Source organism: Paramisgurnus dabryanus, chromosome 7 (genome assembly GCF_030506205.2).
Source record: "Paramisgurnus dabryanus chromosome 7, PD_genome_1.1, whole genome shotgun sequence".
In the NCBI taxonomy this organism is placed as follows: Eukaryota; Metazoa; Chordata; class Actinopteri; order Cypriniformes; family Cobitidae; genus Paramisgurnus; species Paramisgurnus dabryanus.
The window spans coordinates 36,006,255-36,018,500 of record NC_133343.1 but is presented as its reverse complement, the minus strand read 5'-3'; the positions used below and the strand labels follow the sequence as shown (position 1 = coordinate 36,018,500).

Here is a 12,246-nt window from a genome sequence, read left to right as displayed (position 1 = left end):
ATGATAGTATGAACACAGAATAACAGAGGATTGAAAACTGATGCCTTTCGCATCACTATGAAGTCTATTAAAGGTAAAAGATACACCCTTAAGGTAAAAGATACCACTGCTTCTAATGGATTAATTAAAAAACCACAGGTGTCATTTCCAGTGGAAAAAAACACATTTATTTAAAAACTCATATTTTTTTCATAGGGCATTTTCAAAATTTCTAGTGGCGCCCCTGAGTGGACTGAAACGGTTTAAATACATTCAGAAATGATGAAAGGCAAAAATGGAGTGGTCTCTTAATTTGTTCTCTTTCATGTATTGGCGGCTGTATTAAAGAGCACCTATTTCATTGCTAAAATCAACGTTATTTTGTGTATATATTTGGTATATGGTTAAAAAACACATTTTACCGTACATCTTTTGTAGCTGTTTGTACCTTTTGCATATCGTTAACATGTACTAATACACACTTACACACCAAAGGAAATGTAAAACATGAATCGGACAATAGGTGCTCTTTAAAAATGATTTCTACTTGTTCACATGCAAAGAATTAAATACGTCTTTAAGCCAAACAACTGAAAGTAACCTGCACATAAAAAATGACCCAATTCACTTTAAAAAAGTGGCGCAAAGGAAGGGATACCCCAGTGTGTTTAAAAGTGATCTACACTTCATGGGTGAGGATTTTTCTTCATCTCAGTATCGGGCACAGCCGCCAGTGTTTGAATTTTAAATATATAATGTGACGCAAACGTGTGGTGTGTGACCCTCTTAACGTAATGTGTGTTGAATGCATCTGAAAGAACAAACGTTTTATCTGTCGTTGCGACGTGATTGTTATTGCGATATTTAAACATAAATTGCCTTTTGGATTATGCATCTTGAATGGGCGTTTTTATTTATATAAATTTATAGGAAAAGTCTGATGCAAAAATAACCAGATTTGTCAATTAAAAATAAATAAAAATCATTTGTCAGTAGTCTACCTCTGCATACGCGGCCACCAGATGGCGCTCCAAGGCCCACCGATTAAGAATCACTGTACTAAACAAATCTAAGGTTTGTCCAAAAGGTCACTAGATTTGTCGCTAGGCACTTTTTTGAAAAAAAAAAGTCAAATAAAGGAGTCTAAAAAGTCGCAAAATCTAGCGATAAAGCTGCTAAGTTAGCAACACTAAATGCCTCTTTCAGATGTAGATATGCGCACAAATATAAATAATGGTTAAGGTTTCCCAAAATTCCATTAGCACCCCTTAAAGTCCCTTCGAACAAAAAGTCGCGATGGACTTCTGTGTTCTGACATATTTCAGCGTAAAACAGAATATCACACAAGGGAAATAGTGTGCTTTGATTGGATATAGAAAAGAAGGCGCTTAATTTAAAGGGACACAAGGCAGCATTTTTATGTTAATAAATCATCTTCGTAAGTCGGTATATGGTTAAATGACTCATTACATGACGAATGAAGACTCTCTCGCCCGCCCCTACCGTCTGTAGGAAGAATACCCCACTTGCAAGTTCGCTGTATCCGACCCGGTGTCCTTCAGTCTCGTATAGTCTTAGATATAGAACGCATTTACTCCCAGACACTAGGGGGAGCTAGTAGAGAAATAATACTCAGACTTGCCTTGTGTGCCTTTAAAAATGGAACTGGCATCAGACTGACAGTTGGAGGGGCGGAGTTAACGGATCCTCCCGCCCAAGCTGTCTAGCTGATGTCATCAGAGAATTATCGCCACAAGAGCGTGGAAGAACATTTTCAGATTTTGATTTAATTATTTTTTTAAACATGGATAAATTGTTTATTATAAACAATATTACTGCAATATTACGTTAAAATGTTTAAAGGTCACATTCTTCCTGATCCAATTTTTTAAACCCTAGTTAGTGTGTAATGTTGATATAATAGCATAAATAATACCTGGGAAATGATAAAGCTCAAAGTTCACTGCCAGGCGATATATTTTCTTTAACAGAATTCGCCTTTCAAAGCCTACAGCGAACGGCCGTTTTGGACTACAGCCCTCTACTTCCTGCTTTAATGACGTCACTAGAAGAGTTTTTTGACTAAACTCCGCCCACAGGAATACGTCAGCCGCCAGCTAAGCTAACGGCAAGCTAAGCTAACGGCAAGCTAAGCTGCTATCGAATCACAACATACTAAACAAACTACACAATCAGAACTGAAGGAGGGACTTCATAGAACAAAGAAGACATCATCAGTAATATATACAGACAGTAATATATGTTATATTGCGCACTGTAAACACAATCAAAGCTTTAAAAACACAGAAAGAACGGGACATTTAATTTCATTTGGACTTTAAGGATACAGTAACAAGCAAACACTAAAAAGAAAAGCATGTGAGACTGCGGTATATAGTTTTGCGATATGGCATGCCGATCAAACTAGCAAGTTTCAATGAGGAAAAATCAATGTTAGCTTCATTATGTACTCTATGCACACTACACACTCTTACTTCAACACAGACACAAGCCATCGCCCTGGAAACCGATGGAGTTTGCCATGGCAACAGAGGCTCGGCTGCCAATTGTGTGTAGGTGAATGGGAATGCTGTGATTAAGGATGGGTTAACACATGTATAGACCTTTTGGGACTTAAACAGTTTTATCTTTTTGAAGTTACTTTTGCTTAGGGCTGAAATGACAGTAGCATTGGCCCGTTTGAAAAAGTAACTTAAAAAGCTCGGAGCTTTGTGAAGTCACGCTTATAAATGGTATCAGACTCATTATGTATGCAAAGTAGGAGAGATATCTCCCATAATTCTACGGTGTATAAATCAAATGAATTCAGGGCCCTTAGAAGCGTATAATTGGAAAGTATCTTTAAAAACTCCGGTCTGAACCTACTCTTGAATGTCAAAGCTAGTCGCACCGCTCTAGAAAAGTCACTTCTGTTCATGCAAATATACTGCGAGCCACCTGCATTCATGACTCGCGGCATGCTTTGCTAACTGAGAAAGGAACACGGAGAGATATGCGCCGTTTTTAAAGCTTTTTAAACCTATTGTTGCTGGATGGTGGTACATTACTCTAGGGCTTGATGAATCTGCTGATTAATCTGAACAATAATTACTTTTCTCTATTTATTAGATTTGAAGACCGTCTAGTCGCCTTAATGCTATGACCTTCTAATGATTTAATTAAAGAATGATTCATTATATATGCAATCATATGGGTTGTTATTAATAAAACAGGGCCTGAGTGCCGAAGAATATCATCTGCTCTGGAAAGTCAACAGCAGATTTTTACACAGCTCTCCACCTACTTTAAACTGAATTGTCACCAGTCACAAATGTTAAATTATGTTCACATTTCATCTACCTCAAAAGTCTGATCTTACTGAACAAGGCAATGAATGATACTTTACTGACCCACATATTCATAAATAAGGTCAATCGGATGCAGGACGATTAGACCTGATTGCACAATAACAAACCAAATGGCTACTAGAATGATTTATATCTAAAGCTCGCTGAGCATTAGATGATTCATGAAACAATGTTGTGATTTATGAATCATAATAAGTAAGTTCTCATATATGTCAGAGGTAATTGGGATATTCTAACTGCAAACAACCACAAGTTAGGACCACTTTCCATGACGGGATTTTAAAAAGCGGCCAAGGGCACTGGAGAATGTTAGCATATAACGCCAGAATTTAAAGATTTATAATACCAATAAAATAATAGCAATATGCAAAAATAATAACAATGCATAACAAGTGTTTTAAATAATTTTTAGGGATGCACCAAAATGAAAATTCTTGTCCGAAACCGAAAAATAGGAAACCAAGGCAAAAAAAACAAAACAATGAAAACAATTATTATGCCAATTATAAGTGTCATTGCATTTATGGTTATTACTGTGTACTAACTTTACTAGGGGTGTGACGGAACACAAAACTCACAGTTCGGATCACATTACAGTTTTTGAGGCACGGATCAGATTATTTTTCGGATCAGCAAAAAAGGGGTGGGAAAAATCTAATAACAAATAAAGAAATTATAAACATTTATAAAAAAGAACAAAGTTGCACATTAAGGGCCCTATTTTAACGATCTGAAACGCAAGTGCGAAGCACAAAACGCAAGTGACTTTGTGGGCGGATCTTGGGCACTGTTGCTATTTTCCCGGCGGGAGAAATAACTCTTGCGCCAGGCGCAAATCAATAAGAGGTTGGTCTGAAGTAGGTTCATTATTCACAGGTGTGATTTGGGCGTAACGTCAAATTAACCAATCAGAACATCATCCAACATTCCCTTTAAACGCAAGTGCACAAGTTCCATGGCGGGTTGATATTATTATGACGGATTTACCAGGCGCACGCCAGGAGCGGTTCACAGCCGAGGAGACTGACGTTCTTGTAAGAGCAGTCAAAGACAGAGAAGTTGTTTTGTATGGGGATGGGAGAAACCCACCCAAATCAGCGTCGGTTAAACAGGCGTGGGAGGAAATAGCCACAATTGTCTCATCAGCTGGCATCCCCATCGTTGCGCCAATCGCTACAATGATGTAAGGAGACGGGGGAATCCCAAGCTTGTCAGCATAAATCGGCCACGCCATGTAACTCTACACAGACGCCAGCAGAGGACATCGCTGCGTCCACCCTCACCGCTGAAAGCCAAGAAACGCAAGCAGTCCAACCCCAAAGTACACTTACAAATCAAGTTCACATTACGTTTCTTATGAAAACATTTTAATTATTATTTACATAAAATAAACGTAATACAGCCACACAAAATAAATAAAAACTATCACCACAATGCTCACCACAATGATTTCCCTTATCTCATGTGTTAATATTTTTTATTGTAACAATTTATGATTTGCAAAAATAACTGTTGCATCTGTGTAGATTAGAAAAGCAAAGTGTGTGCGCGTACGCTACAGGGATGGTTTGCGCCGGAACACGCCTCCTTTTTTGCGCTGAACCGCCCAGGGAGCGCAAGTTCATTCCCTAGTTTGCCGACATGCGTCTGTGGAGGGAAAAACCCGCTGTGCGCAATTAAAGTTACTGTCTCTTTAAGACCAAATAAGCACAGACTGGTTTCTGACTGTGATCTATACCAACACTTAAGACATAAACAAATGTTTTTATTAGAAAAAGAATACTGTGGAGATCATTTTGCCAATAACAGAAAGATTTTATGTTCGTTTGCTGTTTGAAACGCGTCTCTCCGTGTATGCACTACTGAGTGCACTTAAACCCGTGTCCACACAGAGACAGAGGGCAAATTCCAAACGACACAGCATATACAGTCGCTCCACATAAAAAAGTTACGTTGTTTTTCATTGCTTTATTCTCCAAATGTATGTCAATGGACTACAGTATGAGACACAGTAGCGCAACTCTCTTTAAAGTTTACACATCAAGAGTTCTGATCTTTGAAGGGCATAGTGATGATCACGTCTGACTGGAGCTGAACCGGACACATTTAACCACATATGCGTTTGTCACTTTAGCACCTTTTTGCATTTAAATACGTCCACACCACAGACATGTTGCTTTAGACAAGCACGTGCAGGTCGTGGTTTCTGTTTGCGTCAGCACAACATTTCGGCTGTATTGTTTCGGTGATAAAGTCTTTCAGCCGAAAACCGAAAAATGCCCCTTTGGGCCATTTTCAGCCAAATATTTTCGGTGGCCGAATATTATCCCTAATAATTTTATATACTGTAGGCATATGTTCATAACCCTTGTTCAATTCTTACCTACATGGACACTGATATAAAATAAAACACTGGATTGTGCTTATTTATAGATACAGTATGACAGACATGTATTTCTACCACTTAACTCTCATGACTTCAGTACAAGTTTCCTATTAACGCAAATATTATCGAATGCTCAAGTTAAAAAAAGGTCCTATATGTACCATTTAGATACAGATACTGTATGTATACATTTGGTACCAATTTGTTCCTGAGGTAGTAAACGCTGTAAAAATGGCTGGGTTATTTTTTACCCATAATGGGTCAATAGTGGACAGAACACACCGCTGCATTAAAATTGACACAACATTGGGTCATTTTTAACCGAGCGAGCATGTGTTCTGTCCAATATTTACCCATTATGGGTCAAAAATAGCCCAGCCATTTTTAGAGAGAATGTGTTTTTGAGGTGCTAATATGCACTCTTTGGTACCAATATGTACCTCTGAGGTCCTAATAAACTCTTTAAAGGTGCAGTGTGTAAATTTTAGTGGCATCTAGTGATGAGGTTGCGAATTGCAACCAAATGCTTAGTCCACTGCTCACCCCTCGCTTTTAAAACACATAGAGAATGACCGTAGCGGTAGCCACCACCAGACAAACATGTCATCGTCAGAGACAACTTAGTAAAAAAATGTGTCCGTTAAGGGCTTCTGTAGAAAATGGCGGCACAAAATGGTGACTTCCATGTAAGGGGACTCTCGGTGTATGTAGATAAAAAGGTAATAAACACATAACGGTTCATTATGAAAGGTCTTTATACACCCCTGATAATATAGTTTTGAATATTATTTTGCATTTTTGTCAAGAGATCCTTTTAAAAATTACACACTGCACCTTTAAGTTGCAAAATTATGCTTTTCGACCCCCACCTTTTTTGACCATTTAATTCTGTCAGTAGGTTTTCTAAGCCTTATCTAAGGTCAGTGGTCATTATCCTGTTAACCCTTCACTAGAGTTTCATGGATCTCAACCATGCATCAAACTCTGCAAATTAACCCCGACTTTTATGAGCTTTGCAACCCACACTGATTTTATAACTGTGATGGATACAGAACAATAAAATCAATGTGGATGGCCCTTGCAATTTGAGATATGGCAGACACTTGATACTTAGATGAAACATTATTCAGAACTCCATTTATCATTAGGAGTTTTTTATAGAGCAGTTAAAATGGCAACAAAATGTTATTTTAGGAAAGTTTGGAGAAAGAAGTGACTGCAACATAAAAAGCATAAATGTTCTGAATTCTGTTAAATTCAATCCTTCAAGAGTATGTTGGGCCATCCATTTCTGAACTATAAGTAGGTCATAAAAAATTGCAGCATCCAAGAACAACATGTTTAAATCAAATAGGCTGAAAATAACCTAAATTAGTGTTTCAAAGTACAACATAAAAGTCTAGAACTGAACACAGTATATGGCGTCTGATGTGTTTTGTGCGTTTGATGGGGTCAAACTGGCGATGAGCAGTTCATGCTTGACAATCTGCCAGTGTTTCTCTAGTAGTACATTTCCAATGGGAAATATTAAAGGCTAATATTGAATTATAGTTCAATAGTTATAGTTAAAGTGGGCATTAACGTTTCACACTGGGACATGTGTTGAAAAATGAAATGGATGAATGTTATACACTGTAAGTAGAGGTTTGTTGTTTCAACTTAAAAATAGTAAGTGTTTGTGTTTCAACTTAAAATATAAGTTAACTTAGCAAAACTGTTGAATCAACTAATATTTTAATATTATATATATAATAATAAGTTAAATTAACTCAAAATTTCAAGGCAACATGAACATTTACTTTTTTAAGTTGAACCAACAAATCTTTTTTACAGTTTTCATCTGAGGTAGCATTGCAAAATCGCACCTTTTAGATCAGAATATTACAATTTATTTTATTTAATCTTTAATTTTATATTAATCTAAAAACAAGGATAAACTTAAGCCAGAACTAGACCTTCGTTTAATTAGGAAATATAACAAGTTTTAACAAAAATGCCTTACTAAAAACATTACTTGTGTACCCCTTAGAGGTACCAATATGTAAATGTTGTATACTTTTTGAATAGGTACCGCCCTAGTGACAACTTTTGTACCTTCATGTACTTTTTTCTGAGAGTGTATTTTGGGGTCAGCTATCCTGATATGAGGTTGCCTGCATAGAGTCTGGGAGCTTCAATTAAATACAAAAAGTCACAACATACTTTATCAAAATGTCCACCTTCAGTCTTGAGGTTGAATATTATCAAGAGCATCCAGTAAATATTGCAAAGCAGCACAGTATTAGCGAAAGCAGAAAATATTTGAATTTTATCTCTCAAATTTAACCAGACGTTAATTTGCAACGATATGGCGGTGGTCTGACATAATCTTATTGTGTGGTAGGACCATGCAGTGAAATTTGATTTGCGACAGATGTAGACAGAGCTCGGTTCCAGTGAGAATGGGGGGAAGAGGAGGGGTCGAGAACAGAATGGGACACACAGTCTCATGGAGGATAATTAATGTGACATTTGCCTGACATTTAGCCAGAGGTGCAGCAAAGAAGCATGAAAAAGAGGGAGAGAGAGAGAGAGAGAGAAGAAAGACAGAGAATAAGAGCGAGTCCAAAAAGAAGCGTGACTTTTTGCTCGTCGGTGTGCTCAGAAGACCATATGTATCTGGGTCAATGACAAACAGTTCTTCAAGACATAATATTTGTATTTATATTGAGTTCATACATTTTTGAAAAAAGTGCATAGTGTTTTCTTCAACAATGTAGATTTAAAGAATTAAGAACAATACAATTTTATGTACAGTATAATCATCTGTAATTTTGCATTTTAATGCAATTTTGCACAAATCCAGACCACAATATTACGCTAAGCCACTGACCCACATGCACACGTGCACAAAACAGTACGTGTCCACTTCAGCTTTCAGCCACAACCACACACTCACAAACAAACACTAACTTTGTCCTTTAAGTGACTTATACTCCTTCCTTTAAAAGTGATAGAGTCATCCGTCTGTTGCCTGGTAACAGGAAGGACAAGTCTCGCACTGAAATATCCCTCCCAATCCCATGTGACCATTAGCACAAAGGTACACAAGTATAGAACTAGAACAAGTGAAACAGAAGGCCATCACAGAGACGAAGCAAAACAAAGAGAGCTGGTTTGCAGATAAACACTGCACCAGTCCACCACAATGCCTACCGCTGTTCGGTGTTGATCTAAGCACACTTTTCAAACATTGTCAACCACAAAGCAAACCTCAGGCAATATTAGTAATGTTAAAGTGACTACGATCACCCAGCAAGTTAGCCGGCACATGCATGCCAGGAACGTTTACATGGAAATGTGTTTTGAATGCAAAGAAACAAGACTGTGTCGATTTGTTCTGATTGATTACACAACTGCATCAATTTGGTTCGAGTCCAGAAGCCTGAACTGCACTTTTACATTGCGCTTTTAAGCTAATTGAATGTTGATATACACTTCCTAACAGTTGAAGCTGCGTTTTTTCTTGGCACTTGATGATGTTAGACACAGAATGGCCAAGCCTGCAGGAAAATTAATGTTGCATGGCCAGAGACTTACACAGATGGACAGTATGGTTTCGTAAGGTGAAAGAAAGATTTAACAAGAAAGAAATGGTTCTTCAATGGCATCACTTAGGAGAAACCTTTTTAGCACCGCAAGAACCAATGCATGCATTACTTTCTATTTCTCTGTATCATATATATAGGAGGAGTGATTTTACCTTGGCAGCTACAGATGATCCAGGTTTCTCTAGCAGATCCCAAAGTTTCTTTCTTTTCTCTGAACAGCACGTATTATCAAACTCTTCCCCGTCCCTGTCTTTCAGAGTGTCGGCTTCCCGTTTCAGCTCCTCGTTCATTTGCTCTTTCTTTTGGTGGTAGCGCGCCTGGCAACAGGACTCCAAATAGATCTCATCCACACCCCAATAGTCCAACTCTTGGCTGAAGGACAGGGCGCACATTTCCTCCATCATGTGCAACTTCCCAGTGCGGTAGAAGTTCAGTATAGACGTGAACGCCCCGGGGTGCCGGTCGAAAAAGTACTCGTTGTCGTCCAGGTTGTAGTCGTCGCATACTTCCATGAGCGCTTCGTGGGTTTTGCAGTCTCGTAGTTTGCCCAGCCGCGTGCGCGGAAGTCGGTCCAGGGTTCTCCACAGGACCTCGTGAGGCAGACCGCCAACGTTCAGCTTGACGCGCCGGTAGCACGACATACTCCGAATAATATCCACAGGCTCCGGAGGGAGAGAGGCCGTCGACCGAGAGCCAACTTTACTCATTCCTGCGGATGGTTTATCCATTTTGCTCTCAACTCATGTATGGACTGTCCTACAAATGTGTCCGTGGGACAGGGAATGTTTGAGTGGATTGAGCTGCATGAAAAACAAGAAATGCGCTTTTTTTTAGGGTTTATGTGTTTGCATAAATCATATTTAAGGCAAAAACAGACGCTTACCTCCAGAGACATTGTGGCTGATGGCTTAACTGAAGAAGTCGCTGTCCACTCCAGTGGTGCTGAATCGACTGCTGCTGTATTAATGGTCAATTTTATCCACCCTGAACCATCTGTTTCCACCCGAAAAATTAAACCACAAAAAGCATTTAAATATATGATCCATATAATTCTTTAAAAACAAGCTGGGATATTTTAAAACGCCAACATCCTTGCTGTTAAGAACTCTCCATGTTGATGTTGCTACACGCGGATTCAGAGTAGATTAAGAGTCCATCAACTGTTTGCACTAACAGTATAAAAGGTTGGATATTAAATTTCCCTACCTTGTAACTAAAGAGTTAAGCGTAGGGTCCGCTGTAGCCCGCCCGTACAGCTGCATCAACACACCAGCGTGTTCCCGACAAACCAGAGGAAAAACATGATGACATGATCGTTAGACATTTTGATTTAGTCTATCTTGCAATGCATCGCAAATTGAAATGGATTTGATCGATTTTTAGATTTAAAGCATCGCACATCCTTTTAGGGATAAACATCAACTGAATCCAAGAGTCATCGTTGACATGTGTCAATGCAGCTGCGCTTATATATAGCCTAACACCATTTCATTGACAGAAATCCCGTGCAAAAGTGACTTTAGATTTGAAAAACAACATCATTTCACACAGCAGGCACATTAAAAGCAAAACATTGTGGGAGTGGCATTCATGCAATTCATGGGTATTGATCATGCATCACGCATCATAACAAAAATGCAATCTTAACGCCATTATTACACTATATACCCTACATTCTGCATAGTTGTCATATAATAATATAAATGTGATGTATTGTGGATAAATGTCTACATAGCCTATTAAATATTTACTATTGCACTACATCAGTTTCCGATCAACACATATTTTCAATCAAACGATCAATACTTGATACTTGTCATCGACAGCATCTAGCAATTCTTATATCTATATATATTAGTTAGATGAATAAAGCAACAATAAATACATACCTCAATATGTGATGGCTCATCGCTGACAGCGGTGAGAAATAGTAAAGCATTAAATTGGAAAAAACACAGGGACGTCACAGTTTAAATAAAGCCTGTATACATCGCGTCGTTTATCTTTTTCAAACATAAACATTTCGCCCCGTTTCTTTTTTTCTTAACGGAAGGAGATCAACAAGTCTCGTGGTACATCCACAGTGTTTTCCTGCACCGATCTCTTGCGTGAAGGCGAAGGCGACAGCTGCTTTGCTTGCAGATGGCTGGATCTCCATACCGCCCAATGGCAGATAGACGCTTTAACCCTTGCCGCCCGAAACCAAAAGCCTCCTGGAGCTCCTTCAGATTAACCTGTGTGAAAATGGCGCCTGGGGAGAGCGCACAGCAGGGATAAACTATAGTCCTTAATTGCATTATTTGTGTTTTTTTGTGATTTATTGTTTTATACACAAAATCATCCTATATAATGCAAAGAGCATTCTGTGAAAATATAACTATGATATATTTAATATTGACTGCATGGTCATGTCAAAGATTGAAATCAGTGATTGAAATCCATTTTTGAGAGCACCTATATAGCACCATTTATGGTTCAACACAATATGGTTCTACACAGGTGCTACATAGCACTAAAAATGGTTCCCCTTTCATAACAAGCCAGTGAATCACGTTTAGTGCTATTTAGCACCAAGAGTGTACCAATAAAATATTTTTAAGGTTGGCATAATTAAAGGTGTATATTTGTTATACCAAATACTAAATGTTTAAATTTTTAGCTTGTTGGTCTTTTTAAAAATATTTTAAAGGAGACATAGCATAAAAATCTGACTTTTTCCATGTTTAAGTGCTATAATTGGATACCCAGTGCTTCTATCAATCCAGAAAATGTGAAAAAGAACAACACAGTAACTTAGTTTTGGTAAACCATTATCTGCAAGCATGTGAAAAAATAGCTCATTTAAATTTTTCTTCCCATGTGAGGTAACACTTTATTTCGATAGTCCTTTTAGACATTTTACTAAGTAACTTTGCAACTACTT

General features: G+C 38.2%; 1 protein-coding gene across 2 annotated transcripts in view; it reads right to left on the bottom strand.

The window, feature by feature from the left end:
• Nucleotides 1-11,556, bottom strand: part of kcnb1 (potassium voltage-gated channel, Shab-related subfamily, member 1) — a 37,792-nt gene extending 26,236 nt beyond the window's left edge. Inside the window, exons 1-4 of one of the 2 annotated variants that reach the window (XM_065279738.1) lie at nucleotides 11,213-11,556; nucleotides 10,530-10,579; nucleotides 10,207-10,316; nucleotides 9,476-10,123 (exon numbers count right to left, since the gene is read on the bottom strand). In XM_065279738.1, coding sequence (XP_065135810.1) covers nucleotides 9,476-10,051 — 576 coding nt within the window. In that variant the 5' untranslated portion in view covers nucleotides 10,052-10,123; nucleotides 10,207-10,316; nucleotides 10,530-10,579; nucleotides 11,213-11,556. The remainder of the gene's footprint in view (nucleotides 1-9,475; nucleotides 10,124-10,206; nucleotides 10,317-10,529; nucleotides 10,580-11,212) is intronic. The other variant, XM_065279739.1, reaches the window with a different exon arrangement.
• Nucleotides 11,557-12,246: the final 690 nt, after the last annotated feature.